The 20,224-nt window shown below is 56.6% G+C and overlaps 2 protein-coding genes across 2 annotated transcripts; both read right to left on the reverse strand.

The window, feature by feature from the left end:
- Positions 1-698: 698 nt before the first annotated feature.
- LOC311205795 (dnaJ homolog subfamily B member 13-like) lies at positions 699-5,018 on the reverse strand (the record flags this gene model as incomplete). Its single annotated transcript, XM_084280300.1, has 8 exons — positions 699-909; positions 1,642-1,718; positions 1,816-1,929; positions 2,113-2,226; positions 3,454-3,611; positions 4,116-4,277; positions 4,560-4,663; positions 4,951-5,018. The coding sequence occupies 8 exons, from the start codon at positions 5,016-5,018 to the stop codon at positions 756-758; spliced, it is 951 nt and encodes a 316-aa protein (XP_084136426.1). The 3' UTR covers positions 699-755.
- Positions 5,019-5,688: 670 nt separating this feature from the next.
- On the reverse strand, positions 5,689-18,851 carry LOC311205036 (proteasomal ATPase-associated factor 1-like; the record flags this gene model as incomplete). The annotated part of the gene is made up of 12 exons (XM_084279325.1): positions 5,689-6,088; positions 7,095-7,177; positions 8,011-8,093; positions 8,734-8,849; positions 10,326-10,417; positions 11,999-12,193; positions 13,905-14,055; positions 15,294-15,392; positions 16,425-16,514; positions 17,393-17,496; positions 18,673-18,713; positions 18,805-18,851. The coding sequence occupies 12 exons, from the start codon at positions 18,849-18,851 to the stop codon at positions 6,011-6,013; spliced, it is 1,179 nt and encodes a 392-aa protein (XP_084135451.1). The 3' UTR covers positions 5,689-6,010.
- Positions 18,852-20,224: the final 1,373 nt, after the last annotated feature.

Consider the following 20,224-nt stretch of genomic DNA (forward strand, 5'->3'; position numbering starts at 1 on the left):
GAGAACCAGGGAGCAGGCACCCCAAAAACCATTGCTGCCTCCTCCCCCCATGGAGGTGGTTAAGTTGAGCTCAGGGCAGGATGGGGACGGTGGCAGCTGCAGCGCCTTGGCCCTGCTCCAACATGGGGGAGGGGGGAGGGGGCGGACCCTGAGGCTTTCTACAAGGGGTTTGCCACCCTTGTCCATCCTCTTCCAAAACGCAGCTGCTGCTGGAGTGGAGGAAGATGGGACAGGACATCCTGAGCCCAGACACTCTGGAAGGTTCCTGCTGCTCAGGTCCTGGAGCCTTGTGACATTCCTCACCTATGAGCAGCTGAAATGGGGCCCAATGGCCATGGGCAGGGGGTCCCCTCCTGAGCCCAACGCCTGAGGCCATCGCCACCATCCTGGAGGCACCTCAGGGATCACATCTGCCAGAGCCCAACCGTTGTCATGGCTACAGCGAGGCTTGGAGTAAATCTTTTCCCCTACCTCCCAGTACTCCCCTTGCCATCCCCGCACGCCCAAACCCTCCCTGTCCTCATGCATGAGCTGTGCTGGGAGTACTGCAAGCCCCCCTGCTCCCCCCCTCCCCACAAGAATCCTCCATCACCCTCTGGGTTGCTGCAGGCTGGCACCATGTTGGGAAAACAAGGTGGAGCTGAGAGACAGGAGAAACAGCCTCAAGGATCCCAGGGCTGCACCCAGCTCTGGCCTGTGACAGTGCTGGCTCCAGCACTTTATTGGTGAGAGGGGAAGGGGAAGGACATTGTCCCCTAGGAGAGGAGAGCCCTTTGCAAGAGCAGTTTCTGCTCAGCTGTAAGGTTCTTGGGAAAGCAGATGTTGAAGTAGATGAGGAGGTCGCCCTTGCGCCTGGGGTCGTGGAGCAGCGGCATCCCCTCCCCTGGCACCACCTTGCAGTACTTGGGGCTGCAAAGCAAAGGAAGGGGCTGAGGAGCCACAGGACAATCCTGGCCTGGAGCCCACAGCCACGTGTCACGGCACAGAGCCCCATGCACGCTTCTCAGGGGGTTTCTGGAGGTCACTTTGCTCCTCCAGCTTCAACTGACAGCCCGTCCTCCTCCAGCCTCACATCCCCACGTCCCGTGCCCTGTGGGCTCTACCACCCAGCCTTCACCTCACTGCCTTTCCCACCTTTTTCCAGGTCAATCCTGAGGTCATGACACTAAGCTGGGAGGAAGTGTTGATCAGCCTTAGGGTAGGGAGGCTCTTCAGAGGGATCTGAACAGGCTGGAGTGCTGCACATGGGACAGAACAACCCCGAGCAGTGCTACAGGCTGGGGGAGACTGGCTGGAGAGCTGTCAGGCAGAGAAGGGCCTGGGGGTGGTGGGTGACTGACCATGAGCCAGCAGTGTGCCCGGGTGACCAGGAAGGCCAATGGCATCCTGGCTTGTGTCAGAAATAGGCAACCAGGCTGGGGAAGGGGCTGGAGGGCAAATCCTCTGGGGAGCGGCTGAGAGAGCTGGGGGTGTTCAGCCTGGAGAAGAGGAGGCTGAGGCTTTAAGGGCTTTTCCAACCCTGTGACTCTGTGACTCTGTGATTCTTCCCGAGCGCCTGTTCATCTCCTTGGCCACCGAGCTCTGCAGAAAGGCCCCATCTGGCCACCCAGCCCAGCCATCCATCTGCCCAGCAGCACTTACTCCACAATGTCGTTGATGGGGATGTTGAGGAGCCGCCCGTCCAGCGTCTTCACGTCCACCGTGCAGCCGATGAGGGCCTGCAAGGCACGGGAGTGGGACTCAGAGCTGCATCTGCAGCCCCAGAGGGAAAGCAGAGGTTTGGGCTTGGCCCCGTTGCCTCCCTTGGCTCTTTACCTTTCCCAAGGTGATGGTGCTGACATAGGTGAGGTTGTCGTTGACTCTTTGAAACCTCGGGTGGAGTTTCTCTTGGACAACAAAGGTGATGTCAGATGGGATGATGTTTGGGCCCTAAAATTAAGGGGAGAAAAACCCAAACTGAAAAGACACCTGGGGATGGTTTGCTAGAAACCAAATGGTTTTCTATCAGGACCAGGGAATTGTGCTGGGAGCCATGTGACAAAGTGCCCATGGCCTGGAGAGATGGTTGGTCCTGAGGAAACCCGGCCCAGAACTTCCCACCATGACCATTACCTGGTCTCCTTCCTTCTCAAAGGTGATGCGAGTGCCCCGCTTCCACCCCGGCTGCACCTCGATCGTCAGGATTTTCTCTCTCATGGTGCTTGTCTGACCATCTTCATTCATCACCTGGGGGAGATGAGGGGATCAGAAGAGCTGGCTCAGAGAATCACAGACTGGGTTGGCTTGGAAGGGACCTCCAATTCCCCCCCAGTGCCTCCCTGCCACGGGCAGGGACACCCCCACCAGCACAGCGTGCCCCAGGCCCCATCCAACCTGGCCTTGAACCCTGAGACGCAGCCAGGGGCAGCCCCAGCTTCTCCAGGTACCCTGTGCCAGGGCCTCCCCCCTCCCTGGGAAGGATTTCTGCCCCCCAGCCCCTCTCCAGCTGCCCTCTTGCAGCTCAAGGCCATTTCCCTGGGCCCGGCCCTCCCTGCCCTGGGCACCAGCCCCTCTCCAGCTCTCCTTGAGGGATGGGAAGGGGCTGGGAGCTCTCCCCAGAAGCAGCCTTCTCTCCTCCAGGCTCAGCCAGCCCAGCTCTCCCAGCCTGGCTCCAGAGCAGAGGGGCTCAAGCTCTCCCATCATCTCTGGGGCTCCTGGGGACTGGCTCCCACAGCTCCATGTCCTCCTTGTCCTGCGGACCCCCAAACACAGGGGCAGAATCCCCCTTTCCCAGCCCTGCTGGTCCTGCTGCTGGGGATGCAGCACAGGACAGGGGGGGCTTTCTGGGCTGCCAGCGCACAGTGACAGGTCATGGCCAGTTTCTCACCCACTGGTACCCCCAAGTCCTGCTCCTCAGGGCTGTGACACCCTGAGGGACAGCACGGAGAGGGGGTCACAGCTGCTCTGCTCATCCAGCTGCGTTCAAGCCGGTGCAGAGGAGAGTGAGGGTGGCTCCAACTCCACAGCATGGCAGGGACAAATGGAGTCAGACTGAGCAGGAGACACTCAGGGCTGGAACCAGGAGATGGTGACAGCAGGAAGAGGGATACAGATTGCTGACAGCACGAAGGAGATGCAGCCCCAAGGGAAAATGAGTCTGTGGTTGCCCAGGTAATGCTGTGTCCCCTCTCCAAAATAAGCCCCTTGTTCCCATCAGCTTTTACATCATCCCCTCCTGCTGATTTCCCCATCTCCAGCCAGAGGAGGAGGGTACCAGCTCAGATCCTTCCAGCATCTGTGCTCAGTCTGGTTCAGATTCCTCTCTGTGGCACAGCACAGATGCGGAGTGCCGGGGTCTGCCAAGCCCCCTGAGCAGGACCAGCTCTAAAACCTCAGGTTCTGCCACCAAAACATCCTACAGCCAGAGTCCAGACCCAAATTCCTCCCCCTGCTGAGCTCCCCACCTCCACCCACCCTACGGGAGATCTTAATCTTCTTGGTGCAGCCATGGAAAAGGTCTTCAAGGGAGAGGTAGAGATCCCGCACGATCGGGGGGTCTTGCTTCATCGCTCCTCTTCCTCGCAGCCCTCCGAAGGGCAGGATCAGCTCCGAGCCATCCTTGTCAAAGAACTCTGGGTGAGTGAGCAGAGCAGGGGGTCACCTCACTCTGACCAGAGGTCGGGGAGTCCCCTGGGGTCTCCTTATCACGGAGCACCCCAAGGATGCCAGGCAAACAGGAACCTCTCATCTCCTTCTGCTTGTGACCACATTCCCGCTCCAGCTGAAGTGGTCTTTCCCTAGGAGTGTGTTTATTTTGAATCCCAGGACCTCCTGAGCTGGAAGGGACCCATAAGGCCCATCGAGTCCAACCCCTGGCTCCACACAGGTCAAGTCAGAGCACCCCAGGATGTGGTTGCCCCTCCTGGCTGCTTGCACATGCTGCTGGTTCAAGGGTAACTTGCTATCAACCAAGACTCCCCCAAACCCCTCTCAGCACGACTGGCCTCCAGTGTCTCATCCCCCAGCCTGGGTGTGCAGCCAGAGTCACCCCTTCCCAGGGGCAGAATGCAGCACTTGCCCCTGTTAAACTTCACAGCCACATGCTCATGTGTTAGGAGAGTGTCACCCCCACCTACCTGCAAAGGGGTTGTCTCCACCAAAGAACTCCCTGAAGACTTTGTCAGGGTTGTTGTGAAACACGTAGCCCACGCTCCAGGGGTTCTCGTCCCCAAACTCCAAGGGGATGCCACCTTTGAGACCCTCTTCTCCATACTTGTCGTAGATCCCTTTCTTCATGGCTTAGGGAACAAGGAGGAGTCAGCACCGGCCATGGTCTCCCACAGCAGGGGAAGAGCCTGAGATCCAGGCTGCGATCGGGAAGAGGCTGGAGAAGGGCTTCCATCCCTCTCCAAGTGGGATGGCAGCAGGAAGAGCTGCCAGCTGCTGGGGCTCAAGGGCTGATGCCACCTCCATAGGGTGCTAATGACAGGGGGCTTAGACCTCTGGCCGGAGCAGAGGCGTCTCACTGCCAGGCCCACCCCCCCCCCAGACCCAGGGGCAGGGACTGTCCCCACACTTACGGTCGCTGAGCACATCATAGGCCTCTGCCAGCTGCCTGAACCTCTCCGGTGCCCAGGGCTCCTTGCATTTGAATGGATGATTCTCTAAGGCCAGTTTCCGATAGCTATGGAGGGGAAAAGAAGGGAAAAGCCAGCCTTGCAGCCAGCCCGCCCTGGGGGGACGGGGACGCGGGGACAGGACACCCCCAGCCCCGGCTGCTCCCTCCCTCCTTCTCCCAGGATTTGTGGCCCTGCCGCTTCTCCCAGGCCCCTCCCTCCTCCCCACCTCCCACTTCAGGGCCCTGCTGCGGAGACACACGGGGCTTCCCCCATCCCCAACACCCCCGTCCCGCACACCCCCAGGGCCGGCCGGCCTTGGGGCTCCCCTCTCCGCCAGGCCGCAGCCCCTCACGCCTTCCTGATGTCGGCGTCCGCGGCCCCCCGCTCCAGGCCCAGCACGGCGTAGTAGTTCTGCCCCATGGCGTCCCGTTGCCATGGAGCCCGGCGCTTCCGGGCCGCGCAGGGCAGCACGGCAGGGGCAGTTCTGCCCTCCCGCCCCGGGCCCCGCCTCGCCCGCGGGTTCTTTCTATTTCCTTTTAAAAACACTTTGGCTTTTTAAAATGAGTTTTCTTGGAGCTCCTGGAGAGAGTCCAGAGGAGGGAGGCACACAGAGAGGATGAAAGGCCTGGAGCATCTCCCCTCCGAGGAAAGGCTGAGTGAGCTGGGGCTGTTCAGCCTGGAGAGAAGCAGCCTGAGAGGGGATCTGATCAATGGGTATCAATATCTGAAGGGTGGGACACAGGGGGACATGGCCAGCCTCTTCTCAGTGTGTGTGGGGACAGGACAAGGGGCGATGGCCTCAAGTTGGAGCACAGGGAGTTCCACACCAATCTGGGGAAGAGCTTCTTCCCAGTGAGGGTGAGGGAGCCCTGGGACAGGCTGCCCAAGGGGGTGTGGAGTCTCCTTCTCTGGAGATATTCCAGCCCTGTCTGGACACCGACCTGTGCGACCTGTCCTAGGGAGCTGCTTTGGCAGGGGGGGTGGACCCGATGGGCTCTGGAGGTCCCTTCCAACCCCTGCAGTTCTGTGAGTCTGTGAAAATGTATTTCCCACATGGTGTTGTGTTGCTTTATTTCAGGCCATTCTGCCATAAGGTCACCCCCACATCCAATATATTTTATTAGTTTGCACACACGCCCCACGCCCCATGCCAGCAGTGAGAAGATGTGTGGCAGCACAAGACCCTCCCTGACACCTCAGAGCCCCTCTCTCCAAATTTAAAAAAATAAAATCCAAAGTTGTCCCACAGTAAGAAACATCCCCAAAACCAGCTGTACAGAGCCCGCTCATCCCAACAGCCTCAGAAGATTCCACAGGCCTCAGAAGCTTCTACACACGCACCTCAAACATACCACCCCAGAAAATAAGCTTGGAAGAGTTACTTTGGTGCAACTCCACACTGATCCAGGCAACTAAAGGTCAGAAAGTTGGTATCTCCTCACTATGCCATCTCTGCAGCACGTGTAAATTTGCTTCTCCCAAGCAGCTACCTGCAAAAGAGGGAGGGGAAAGTGGGATTTAAGGAGAGTTGCTGCTCAAGTGACAGCTAACAGCCTGTTTCTGGCATTGATTCCCTCAAACAGAGGTTCTTCTGTTAAATGCAAAAAGGGGCTGAGACACCAAGGACTTGTGTGGGTCAGATCTCAGCCTCCACAGCAGTGGTACTTAGAAGGGGGAAAACCGGCTGGCAGAGCTGGAGTGGGTTGGGGAGACCTTCTCAGCACCTACAGCTACCTGACAGGAGGCTGCAGAGAGGTGGGCGATGGTCTCTTCAGCCAGGGGACAAGGGGAAATGGGCTCAAGCTGCACCAGGGCAGGGTCAGCTCAGATGGGAGGGAAATGTTCTTCCCTGGCAGAGTTGTGGGGCTGTGGAACAGGCTGCCCAGGGAGGGCAGAGAGTCCCCACCCCTGGCTGTGTTTAACAGATGGGGAGATGAGGGACTGAGAGATCTGGGTCAGCACAGGACAGGACTCCCTGAGCTTAAAGGACTTTTCCAACCTGGTGATTCTGTGGGTTAAAACCAAAAGCACATTTCCACTGGCACCACCAAGCTGAGAGCTGAGGGAACCCATGTCACACTCCCAAGGGCAGCGGAGTGTCTGGAAACACAGGAGCCAGAGGCCTGCTTTTGGGTCCCGAGTCACCAGGGGGCAAGAGAAGAGGCAGCAGTGCCCAGCCAGCTGTTGCTTCTACCCCCAAGGATCCTCCAAGCAATTAATTCACAGTTCAGTTAATTCTGCCAGAGCTGCTACAACACCCAAGCTACTCTGCTGCTTTGGTATCGCTCCTGCATGATGCAGATAAAAGGCCAGAGGGTTTGTTTATGCCAAATATTTAGATTATTTGGGGGAGGGGGGGAAACCAGCTTAAAAGGCAACTGTGTGAAGGAACCTGAGGTGCAGGCTGCCAAGTCCTGAGATAAGGGCAGCTGCCTGCTACCTGGCATCAAGCTTCCCTACACCCCTTACCTGGGGTGATAAGACAGCATCCCTCACCTTGTACACAGGGTCACAGTCCGCTTCTGTGAGATCCAGGATGTAATCGAGGTCTTGCTGAATGATGAAGCAGGTTCCATCGCCTGGCCAGAGGAAGGAAAACAGGGCGATTAGTGAAGTGAGCCACGCTCTTAATTACAGACAGCTCCAGTGGGCCCAGTGAAAAGGCCTGGGCACAGAATCCTGAGGTTGGAAAAGACCTTTAAGCTCATCAAGTCCAACGCAGTCCCCTTCCTGGGCAGCCTGTTCCACAGCCCCACAACTCTGCCAGGAAAGAACTTTTCCCTCCCATCTGAGCTGACCCTGCCCTGGCGCAGCTTGAGCCCATTTCACTTTGTTCCATCTCCTGTCCCCCGGCTGAAGAGACCATCGCCCACCTCTCTGCACCCTCCTGGCAGGTCAGTGGAGGTGCTGAGAAGGTCTCCCCTCAGCCTCCTCTTCTCCAGACTCAACACCCCCAGCTCCCTCAGCCGCTCCTCAGAGGATTTGCCCTCCAGCCCCTTCCACAGCCTGGCTGCCCTTCTCTGGACTCGCTCCAGGACCTCCATGTCCTTCTTATGGTGAGGAGCCCAGAACTGGACTCAGCACTGGAGGAGCAGCCTCACCAATGCCCAGTACAGGGTCACTGATCACAGGGTACAGAGGGAAACATGCTGTGAAGATGTCAGAGAGATGAGAAAAGGCTCTAGCAGCCGAGAGGCGCCCTCAGACCCTATTCTGGAGGAACACAGGGAAGGTGAGGAACGGAACTCACGATGCCAACAGCAGCCACGTAACACAGCTACATCCCCTCACTCATTGCCAGGGACACACTGCCCACACAGACTGTGCTTATATGTAAAAGGGTAATGAAGAGCACAAAGCTCCTCAATTTGCTTCTACAATTTCTACTGGAAGAGGGGAACACTTGAGGTACCTTGGCTGGCGATAAATCCGTCTCGGTATGGGAGCAGCGAAAGCACTGGTGCTCCTGATCTATGGATCACCTGGATTGGAGCACTAGAAGGAGGAGAAGAAACAAGGAAGGTGGTTACAGGCTGTAGTCAGGAGCCCACCCCAATGCGTGAATACGAGCTCAGGGTTAGAAGATAACAGGAGGAACATCTGCAGGACGTGGGGGTGTGATCAGTGATCACCCAGGAGTGTCTGGGAACTGAGCCCAGGGAACACCACTTGTGACCGGCCACCAACTGGATTTAACTCCATTCACCACAACTCTTTGGGCCCGGGGATCCAGCTCTTTTTCTTACCCAGTGAAGCGTAAGCCCACCCAAGCCCTGAGTAGCCAGGTTCTCCAGGAGAATGCCCTAACAAACAGCATCAATGGCTTTACTGAAGTCCAGGTAGACAACATCCACACCTTTCCCTCTTGAACAGGCTGCCCAGAGAGGTGGTGGGTGCCCCGTCCCTGGGGGTGTTCAAGGCCAGGATGGTCTGGGGCCTTGGGCAACCTTGTGTAGATCCAGGCCTGGAGGTTGGTGGCCCTGCCTGTGGCAGGGGGTGGGAACTCTATGATCCTTGGGGTCCCTTCCAACCCAGACCAGTCTATGATTATATGATCCTTTTACTGAGCAGGTCGCCTTCCAGTAGGAGATCATGTTGGTTGTTCAATAACTCACAGCTCCTGGCACACACTCACTTAATATTTCTCACATCCAGCTGATAGATGTTCCCATCCTGAGTCCCTGCTAGGATGTAGGTACTAGAGAGGAACGTGCAGCAGTTGAACGCATCGGATCCGATGAAGAGGAACACCTGAGGACACAGGAACAAATGCAAGGGTCAGACACTGACAGATGAGGCCACGGGACACCCAGAAGTTCCAGGAGCCACAGCACAAACTGGCAAACCCAGAGCCAGGTGAGTAACCCCTCAGCCCTGCTCCAAGATGGGCAGGAGAACAGGTCTCCAGGATCAGTCTCGCCAAGTCAGCAGACACGGCGCAGTCAGGAAATGCTCCTGGATCCTGGGGTTGGACTCAATGATCCTGTGTCCCTGGACTGGGCACTGGTGAGGCTGCACCTCGACTGTTGGGTCCAGTTCTGGGCTCCTCACCGTAAGAAGGACGTCGAGGTCCTGGAATGTGTCCAGAGAAGGGCAACCAGGCTGGGGAAGGGGCTGGAGGGCAAATCACAGGATCACAGAATGGTCTGGGTTGGAAGGGACCCCAAGTTCCCACCCCCTTGCCACAGGCAAATTCAGGGTTCAACTCCCAGGACCAAAAATTCATTTAATATAAAACCCTCTCATCAAGGACGTATCAGATATTAAACTGATAAGAAGAGACACTACACTCTTAGCCAAAAGGCCGAGATTTGATCCTGCGTGGAGTGGCTGAGGGAGCTGGGGGTGTTCAGCTTGGAGGAGGCTGAGGGGAGACCTCCTCACGTCATGATCCGTCGTGTCACCGTGTTGAACTCCATCCCACTGGCCTCTCCCCATCGATCCAAGCTGCCCAGGTCCCTCTGGAGGGCATTCCCACCCTCTGCCAGATCCACACTTCCCCCTAACTTGGTGTCATCTGCAAACTTACTGAAGGAGCACACAATTCCCTCCTCCAAATCATCAATGAAGATATTAAAGAGGGTGGGTTGGAGGACCAACCCCTGAGGAACACCACTTGTGACTCCATTCACCACCATCTTCCCTCTCCAAAAGGAGAGCAATGGACTGCTGACCACCTGAGGTTCCCTTCACACCGTGGTTAAAACACCAGGCAGAACCAAGAGCAGCTTTCCACTCTGGATGCAGGAGGCAGCCTGTGGTTCCTGCACTCACAATGACATCTACTGGCCAGTGTTTAAAGAGCCTTTCATTTAACCCAGTACCTGGGTTAAATTCCAGAGCCAATTCTTAATCCTTAACCTCCCCGCTCTCAAATAAATCTGGCACAGTAGGAAGTACTTTGTGGTACTGGGGTTTCGTTTAGAGCGTATCTGGGGAGCACACAAGCCCAAAGGCAGGTGGATCAGCTCCCCACCACCACCTGGCCTGGCTCTGTCCCGTTGTGTGGCCTGGGGGGGACCTCACCAGGGGAAAGGAACAGGATTAACACTAACCACCTCACTGATCTGGGTTGTTTTGAACCTGGTTTCATTCCTCTGCCCAGTGCTCTGCACAGCCACACAACCCACAGCTTCCAACCCAAGGAAACAGAAGCCAAAGGCCTGATGCCTCTGAGCGGATTTTCTAGCACCTTCCCCAGGGAAACACCTCTGAGAGTCCCCTTACCGGCTGCCTGCTCTGCAGTCCCACTGCTTGAAGCTTCTTATCTTCTCGAGCCAGCAGCAGGACTTTCCCTTCTGTCCCAACCTCACGGTCACCTGACAAAGACATCAGTTCACTCCAGCGGGGGACGGAATGAGCCTTGGTGATACCCAAACCCGACAGCTGAACCCGTAATGGTGTTAACTCTGTACCCTGAGTCTCACAGTTTTGGGTGGCTGGGTTCTCATGGAGAAGGGGGGCTGCAAAAAAGCAGCCAGAAGCTCTCTGCAGGCCCCACAGAGCAAACACCAGATGGCTCAAGGCCGGAGTCGTTGCTGACCAAGGCTGAGCCCATCAGCGATGGTCACAGCACCTCTGGGAACCACAGTGAGGAGAAACAAACCCTCAAGCAGCTGCTTTGTGCCCCCAGAGAAGGGAGTGAAGATGTGAGGAGCTGTGCAGCTACCAAGGGCAGGGAAGGGTGGAGGAGGCACCCCAGGTGCCGGAGAGAAAGATGCCCCTGCAGCCCCTGGAGAAACCCATGGTGGATTGGGTGTCCCCCCACAGCCCATGGATGATGACAGGGAGCAGAGATCCCATCTACAGCCCATGGACGATCCCGTGCTGGAGCAGGTGGGAACACCTGAAGGGCGCTGTGACCCCGTAGGAATCCCAGGTGTGAGCAAGCTCCTGGCAGTGAAACCTGGAGCCTGTGGACAGACAGACCCACACCGAAGCAGGTCTGCTGGGCGGGGGGGAGGGAAGCTTGTGACCCTGTAGGGGACCAGGCTGGAGGAGTCTGGGCCTGAAGGTCGGCTCCCCATGGAAGGACCCACGCTGAGGCACTTGGTGAGGAGCTCAAGCCCCACAGGAAAGGATTCATGTTGGGAGAAGTTCCTGGAGGACTGTCTGCTGTGGGTGGGACCCCACAGTGCAGCAGGGGGAGGGGGTGAGGAATGCCCCCATCCCTCCCTCCCCAGCTAAGAAGGAAGGAAAACAGCTCGTGAGAAACTGACCCAAATCCCCATTCCCCCAGTCCCTGACCCTCCCCGTGCCACAATCTGGGGAAGAAGGGAGCGAAATCCTGGCTAAAGCTCAGTCTGCTGACAAGGGAGGGGTGGGGGGAGGTGCTTTAAGATCTGGCCACACTTCTCATCACCCGACTCTGGTGTCACTGGGGGTGCAGGGCAGTGCCATCAACCAGAGTCTCTCTCCTTTATTCCCTGTTGAGTCTGTTCTGCCCGTGACGCTGATTGTGGAATGATCTCTCCCTGCCCTTATCTCCACTCCTGAGCCCCTCAATATCTATTTAGCCCCTGTCCAGCTGAGAAGGGCACTGACAGAGCAGCTTTGGTGGGTGTCTGGCCTCCAGCCAGAGCCACACCACCACAAGGAAAGAGCCATGTGTCTCCAGTTCACTCCACATAAAGCTTTTCCTTTATAATACTCAAATTCCCTGGCTGTGTAACAGTAACTGAGACACCCCAGGAGCAATTAGAGAGACTCAATCGGTCTTAACCTGCTTGATAACGCTCAACTCCTCCACAGGACCAGAGTGCTCTGGTCTGGTCACCCAGGGTCCCTTCCCCAGATAGGAGGGGCACAGAAGCAAGCCCCACACTCAGCATTATTGGTGACAAACCTAAGCAGTTTGGGCTAGGAGAAGAAATACGAATTTTTAAGAGCAAGATCCTTACTAGGAGCTTTTTCAGGTGAGCCCAGGTTGAGGGAGCTGTCAGCAGCACCCACAGCGATGCCGTTGACAGGAGAGCCACAGTCAGCGATGACACCCAGGCAGGAGGATTTCCCGCAGTCCCAGAGAAGCACGGTGCCATCCCTAGAGCAGGAGAGGACATTTCTTCCCCGATCCACAATGGCAGTGTCCAAAATACCTGTGTCAAGGCAAAGGCCACAGTCAGACAGACAGCATGGAAGACAGACAGACGCCGCAGCTCATTGCCCAAGGTGAACTCCGCTACAAGCCCCAAAGTGCTGATCCCAGACTGCCACCGGTCACACGCAGCCAAACTGGCTGAGCTGGAACAAGTCTGGAACGAGGTGTACGGGGAAGGCAACAGCTCCCAGCAAAGCAAAGCATATGGAGCAGGAGCCATCACCTGGCACAAAGGCAGATTATCACCAGTATCGTGGAAGAACTTTTCATGGTCAGGGTGCCGGAGCCCTGGGACAGGCTGCCCGGGGGGTGTGGAGTCTCCTTCTCTGGAGATATTCCAGCCCCGGCTGGACACCGACCTGTGTGACCTGTCCTAGGGAGCTGCTTTGGCAGGGGGGTTGGACCCAATGGGCTCTGGAGGTGCCTTCCAACCCCTATGCTTCTGTGACTTCATGAATCACCAGTAAAATAATTGGCAACACCTTGCCTCAGACTGAGCTGATACCACAGCTGAGTTTCCAGCTCCAAAATCAGCCTCTAACTTGGACAGAAGTCCAAGCCCAGCCCAACTCTGGATCATGCTAAGGCTTGTGTGGGGCAAGAAGCATCCACATCATCCAGCTACAGCAACATCAGAAGCACAGTTCATTCCAGTTGCTAACATCCCCAAAAGAGTTAACCATGGGGATGTTGAGTCTGGATCTGAAAAATGATGGTTAGAGGATTTAATTGATGCTTTGCAAATCATCTGAGGAGCAGCTGAGGGAGCTGGGGGTGTTGAGCCTGGGGAACAGGAGGCTGAGGGGAGACCTTCTCAGTGCCTCCACTGACCTGCCAGGAGGGTGCAGAGAGGTGGGTGATGGTCTCTTCAGCCAGGGGACAGGAGATGGGACAAAGAGAAATTGGCTCAAGCTGCACCAGGGCAGGGTCAGCTCAGATGGGAGGGAAAAGTTCTTCCCTGGCAGAGTTGTGGGGCTGTGGAACAGGCTGCCCAGGGAGGGGGCTGAGTCCCCACCCCTGGGGGTGTTTTAAAAAAAGGGTAGATGAGGTACTTAGGGTTATGGTTGTGCTTAGGATGGGAATGGTTGGACTTGATGATCTTAAGGTCTTTTCCAGCCTTGTGATTCTATCAAGCTCCCAGAACTCAAATAGAAATATCTGTAGTGACTGCACTAGATGAAACTCTTCCTGTCATCGCCCTGTAGAGAGTGGCCTTCAGCCTCACCCTAGAGCTGTTTATCCCAGAATCTCCTGACTTGGAAGGGACCCATATGGATCACCGAGTCCAACTCCTGGCTCCACACAGCTCCAGCCAGGTTTATCCTCAGAACCGGCACATCTTTTAAACGCATTTCAGATTTCTGAGGGGGCAGAAGCCAAAGCCCACAGCCCTGGCCACGTGCCACTCAAAATCTACCTCTGGCTGGGCTTCTGTAGCCAAGTCCCAGCTTTTATTGACCCTTGGTTAGCCCTGCAGCCAGGGCATCTTCACATGGTGACATCCTGAGACTTGGAGGAGTCAAAGTATTTCCCCAAAATCCAAAGGAGAAAAAGGAAAAAGGGGTTGTCTTGTCTTGCCTTACAAGGGAGGCTTCTCCCCTCCTGGGCAGCCTGTTCCAGTAGGCTGGTGACTGACCGTTACCCCTCAGGCACAAAACAGTTATACACATGGCAGATGAAGCAGTATTTAAAGCCTGAGCACTCTGTACCTCCTTTGTGACCTTTAAATGTTACTACGCAGCTGGCATCTTCTGCTGACCAGATCTTTAGCTGGGCATCCATTCCTCCACTCAGAACCACCAGGCCCGATGGAAAAAACCTGCAACAATTCACATCATACACATGGCCTTCCAACAGTCTCTGGAAAACAAAGAACTACGTGCTAGTTCCATTGTTATCACCCTTACACAGAGCGACTCTTGAGCTGTGACACTGGAGAAGAGGGGATTGTCCCTCTCTGCTCTGCCCTCGGGAGGCCCCAGCTGGAGTCCTGTGTCCAGAGCTGGGGCCCCAACACAAGAAAGATGTGGGACTGTTGGAGAGGGGTCAGAGGAGGCCACAAAGATGATTAGAGGGCTGGAGCACCTCCCCTACGGAGAAAGGCTTAAGGAGCTGGGGGCACCTCACTGCAGCCTTCCCTTCCCTAAAGGGAGCAGATAAACAGGAGGGGAAATGGCTTATTAAAAGGGTAATTAATGGCAGGACAAGTGGGATGGATTAAAGCTAACAGAGGGGAGGTTTAAATTAGATATTAGGGGGAAGTTCTTTCCAGAAAGAGTGGTGAGGGGCTGGAACGGGCTGCCCAGAGAGGGGGTGGGTGCCCTGTACCTGGGGGTGTTCAAGGCCAGGTTGGATGGGGCCCTGGGCACCCTTGTGTAGCTCCAGGCCTGGAGGTTGGTGGCCCTGCCTGTGGCAGGGCGGTTGGAACTCTGTGATCCTTGGGGTCCCTTCCAACCCAGATCAGTCTGGGATTCTAAAACTTGGTGTTCACACGTGGGCAGTGGATTAAGCTCAAATCCTCTGGGTCTGGGTTCTTGCAAGGGAACTCATCTCAATTTGAGGCAGGCACAGAGCTGGCAGGTCCACTTTGTGCCTCCCTCCACTGCTGGAGTCGCTAATTACACAGCAAAGGATGCTACATTTGGTTCTAAGAACGGGTGAAATGTCTTTATCCATTGCTAAACAAGCAGCTGACAGGTCAAGCTGCACAAGAACCACAGTAACCGGTGTTTCTAGCCACGACCCAGTTAATTCATCACAGGCAGGAGTCTTTTTCCTCACCTCTTCTCTACTGCAGAAGCCAATTCAGGGCTTGCAGCACACAGGTTAGGAGCTGTCATTCCTAACCACCCTTTCTCGTTTTCAACCTGGGATTTCCCTCTGGATTGCCAGCCATCATTTCCCTTGGGAGCAGTCAGGCTTTCCAAGAGATTGAACTTCAAACCTCCCAGGTGGATAATTTCAATTAGCTCTGCAACCAAAAGTCAGGTTCCCACCTTCCCTAGGCCACAGTGTATGGGTAGCCTGACTGAATTCATGGTCAAAGGACTTTGTTAAGGTCACAGCCAACACACAACATCAAAGCTAGATGCTCTTACTCTTATTTCTCCATTTGCAGCCTGCCAGATTTTCATGGTCCCATCTGTGCTGGTTGACACGCCGAGCCCACCGCCGCTGGAAATGTCGAGACAGGTAACCTGCAGGAGGGTGGAAACACCAAACATTAGCTTTGTGTCACCTCCTACATAGGGTTTTCTGCTCCAGAGCCTAATTCCTTGCTGGGGGAGACCTGCTAAGTACATCCCCGGGTGCTACTGTCACCCCCAGACATACACTGCTGGGGGGATTTAAAGCACCGCGCAGAGTTTCCATCACCACGGCTTCACAGTTCCAGCCCGGTAACGCTCTTCTAACACTTAACACCCTTACACAAGGACAAGAATCATCGAATCACAGACTGGTCTGGGTTGGAAGGGACCCCAAGAAACTTCCAACTTGAAGCCATCACCCCCTGTCCTGTCCCCACAGACACTGAGAAGAGGCTGGCCATGTCCCCCTGTGTCCCACCCTTCAGATATTGATAACCATTGATCAGATCCCCTCTCAGGCTGCTTCTCTCCAGGCTGAACAGCCCCAGCTCACTCAGCCTTTCCTCACAGGGGAGATGCTCCAGGCCTTTCATCATCTCCGTGTCCCTCCTCTGGACTCTCTCCAGGAGATCCCTGTCCCTTTTATACCAGGGAGCCCAGAACTGAACACAACACTCCAAGTGTGACCTGACCGGGGCAGAGCAGAGGGGGATGATCCCCTCCTTTGACCTGCTGGCCACGCTCCTCTTCATGCACCCCAGGATCCCATTGGCCTCCTTGGGCACACTGCTGGCTCATGGCCACCCTGTCACCCACCAGGACCTCCAAGTCCTTCTCTGAAGAGCTCCTCTCCAGCAGCTCACCCCCAGCCTGTACAATTCTTTCCCAAGTGCAAGACTCTCCACTTGCTTTTATCAAACCTCACCTGGTTTCTCCCTGCCCAGCTCTCCAGCTTTCCCAATCACAAGCAACTTCCCCAAGTTTCTCTGATCCTATAACATTTAATGACCCAGTTCAAATATGAAGTCACACTGCTGGTCAACCCTCAGACCAAGCATGCAACACGCCTGAGACACGCTGCGAAAGCTCGGGGTCAGTCCCATGTGTTTCCCCCCCACCTCATTTCACAAGGTTACTTACACTTTTCTGATGAATCCTGGAAAAAGTTGTGTAAGGAGCCAGAAACTTTGTGGATGCATTTTCATGTGGACAAGAAACGAGAATGCTTTTCTAGAGGAGGGAAGAAAAGGGAAGAAGAAGAGTTAGAAGGGCCGTCAGGCTGTCGAGGTGGAACTGTGGTTTGGACCTGGCTGTGGTCTCTCAAGAGCCTGAGGAGGGATGAAGCAGAGTGTTGGGCTTGCTTCGTTCTACTGCTGCAAGACACAAAGCCTGGGGTGGGAAGTGATGGCCATTATGGCCACAGGAGTTGGCTGGGCCTGTGTAGAGCCAGGAGTTGAACTCTATGATCCATGTGGGTCCCTTCTAAGTCAGGAGATGCTAAGATTATGGGACACACGACCCCAGCATGATCACAAAATCCCAGGGGTTGGAAGGAACCTCAGGAGATCATCAGGTCCAACCCCCTGCCAAAGCAGCTCCCTAGGACAGGGCGCACAGGTCGGCATCCAGACAGGGCTGGAATATCTCCAGAGAAGGAGACTCCACACCCCCCTGGGCAGCCTGTCCCAGGGCTCCCTCACCCTCACCAGGAAAAGTTCTTCCATGAGAAGATACTGGTGATCTCCTGCTCCATATACTTTGTTTTGCTGGGAGCTGTTGCCTTCCCTGTACACCTCGTTCCAGACCTGTTCCACCTCACCAGTTTGGCTGTGTGTGACCAGTGGCAGTCTGGGAACAGCAGCTTGGGGCTTGTAGTTGAGTTCACCTTGGGAACTCAAGATGGGTCTTGAATACCTCCAGAGAGGGAGACTCATGAGCGGATGCTACGGACCAGCTCCAGGACCCAGCACAGGCGAGGTGCCAAGGACAGCTGGATAATCCATGCAGGGAACTGGGAAACAGTTTTAGGCTCTTATTTTGGCTGGTATAACAGTACCACCCCTTCACACACAGAAGGCAGTTACCGATCCCCCAGCCCACCCCAGCACCTCGGTGACTTCCCCAACCACGAAGCCCTCGGAAGCAGCGATGTCAGGGACGCCCTCAGTGCTGAGCCCACGGCGGGTCAAGCTGCCGTACAGGGTGGGCTTCCCTGTGGGGAGAACAGCCATCAGCTCAGCCACCTCTCAACCCCACCCCCTCCCCAGCTTATCTTCCCCTCAGCCCGCCCCAAACCACAGGGCACCCCTCCCAACCACCCTCAACCCTCCCTGAGACACAGGAAACACTCCCAACCGCCCTCACTCCTTACACAGCCCCCCAACTGCCCTCACCTCTCCTAACCCACAGCACCCCTCCACCCCGTTAAGCCCCAGACTTGAGGTATTTAAAAGGGGTGTAGATGAAGAGCTTAAGGACATGATCTAGAGGTGGACCAGGCCCTGATTGGACTCGGTGAACTCAAGGGTCTCTTCTAACCCAGGGGATTCTAGGATCCTGTAAATGCTATTAGTTTCAACCTCAGGTTTAGCACTGTAAAAGTGAGTAAGATCTTGATTAACCTGACAAACTCAAGGAAAAGTTACGGATTCAGCTGGACCTGAAAGGAATTTTGCTGCAATTCTTTACACCAACCCAGCCTGGCGCATTTTCATATAATTTAGCCCTTAGAGACAGATTTTAGAACAAAACATGAGCACAGAGTTGAAAACTATTCACTTGCCCTGTTTATACTAGATAAAAACCTAATTAATTTCTTGAGTACTGCATCCAGCTCTGGAGTCCCCAACGTAAGCAGCACATGGGACTGGTGGAACAAGCCCAGAGGAGGCCACAGAAATGCTCAGAGGGCTGAAGCACCTCTGCTGTGAAGCCAGGCTGGGAGAGGTGGTCTGGGTCAGCCTGGGGAAGAGAAGGCTCTGGGGAGATCTTACAGCACCTTCCAGTCCCTGAAGGGGCTACAGGAAAGCTGGGAAGGGACTTTTCAGAAGGGCAGGGAGACACAGAACGAGGGGGGATGGGTTTAAACCGGAAGGGGGGAGATTTAGATTGGATAATGGGAAGAAATTCTTCCCTCTGAGGGTGGTGAGGCCCTGGCACAGGGTGCCCAGGGAAGTGGTGGCTGCCCCCTCCCTGGAGGTGTCCAAGGCTGGGTTGGATGGGGCCTTGAGCAGCTGGGGCTGGTGAGAGGTGTCCCTGCCCATGGCAGGGGGCGGGACTCAACCATCTCTGCGGTCCCTGACAGCACTGCCCGTGCTGTGTCCCCGTGTGCCTCCTCTCGCCCCAGCCTGCCACCCCCTGAGCCCCCCCACACCGCCTCAGCACTCACCAGGGCTGCGGCAGCTCAGCCAGGCCTCACCCTCGTCCCTCCTGCGGAGAGGAAGAGCGGCTGTGAGCGGAGCCGGAGGAAAGAGAGCAGAGAAGGGAGCGGGGGGAAGGGGACCGCGAGGGCGGCGCCCACCTCAGTGCCCGGCTCCAGTCGCTCTGCACCGGGAGCGCCGCCGCCATCCCAGCGCGGCCGACGCCGCCTCTGCCGCCTCCGGCCTGCCCGCCGCCCCCCGCCAAGCGCAAAGGGAAAGACGCCGCCAGTGAGCAGGCGCTTCCGCGGTCGCGCCCCGCCCCGTCACCGGGCTTAAAGGGGCCGCGCTGCGCCGCTGGGTAGGCACGGAGAGGGGTATGGGGGGCCAAGGAGGGGGAGGGGTATGGGGGGGCCGTGGGGGGCGGTGCTGGACCCCCGCGGGAGTGGCATAGAAAGTGCACGGCACGTGCCTGGGCGAAAGGGCAGGTGGGGGGTGAGGAGGGTGCTGAGCACCCACGGGTGGGGTGTTGGGCACCCGGAAATTTGTGTAGGGGGCACAGGGGCAGGGGAGACAGGCACACCTAGATTTGGGAGGTTGCTGGGCACCCGTGGGTGGGAGTAGGGGAGATAGGCACCGGTGGGTTTGGGAAGGTTCTGGGCCCCCATGAGTGGGCGGTAGGGTGCATGGGGTGTGAGGGGTGCTGAGCTCCTCCTGGGGTTGCATGAGGACACCCACAGGGGCAGGGCGGGAGGGTGCCCCCAAAGAAGGGGAAGGTAGCACCCCAAACCCTGCTTCCTTGCTCCAGCCTGGCTCAGCGATGGCGAGACCCGGGCACGCCAGGAACCCTCCATCGTTGAAGAAGGCTGAGGAGGAGGAGGAGGAGGACCCAGTGGACGCCCTGATCTCACGCACGGGCTGCGCCGCGCAGCACCGGGAGCTGCAGGACTGCATGGCGGCGCGGCAGGACTGGCGCCATTGCCAGCCCCAGGTCCGTGCTTTCGGCGAGTGCATGGCACGCCGGCAGCGTGACACCCAGCCCCGTGGAGCAGCACCTGGCTCACACCAAGCCCACCCTGCTTCACCACCTGGGAACTGAAATCACTGGGGACCTTTGGTGCTGGTGCTGTCACCCAGCCCACCCCCAGTGGCCCAGGTGTGGGGGACAGCCACACCCCCCTGACCCCGATTTTCTGGCAGCAGCACTGGGGAATTAAATCTGTTGGTGGCCAAAGGGCTCCTTTCTGTCTGTGCCACCAGGGGGAGGGGATGCTTCTGGGGACAGATGGGTGTTTCCGGTCCAAAATAGCCCAAACTGGGAGCGCTTGGGGTACCCAAGCTGAGGCTCGGCTCTGCAACAGCCCTACCACGGATTTCTACTCTGTGTCCTTCCCTGTGCTGTCCCAAAGCTTTTCCAGCAATGGTCACAGACTGCTCAGGGCTGCGAGGGACCTCAAAGATCATTGAGTCCCACCCCCTGCCATGGGCAGGGACACCTCTCACCAGCTCTCTACCACGTCCTCTCCCAGCCTGGATTGACAGTGAGGATTTCCCCGACCCAAGGCCAGGACCCTGCACTTGTCC

The sequence above is a fragment of the Gallinula chloropus genome, assembly GCF_964237585.1.
Source record: "Gallinula chloropus genome assembly, chromosome: 1".
In the NCBI taxonomy this organism is placed as follows: Eukaryota; Metazoa; Chordata; class Aves; order Gruiformes; family Rallidae; genus Gallinula; species Gallinula chloropus.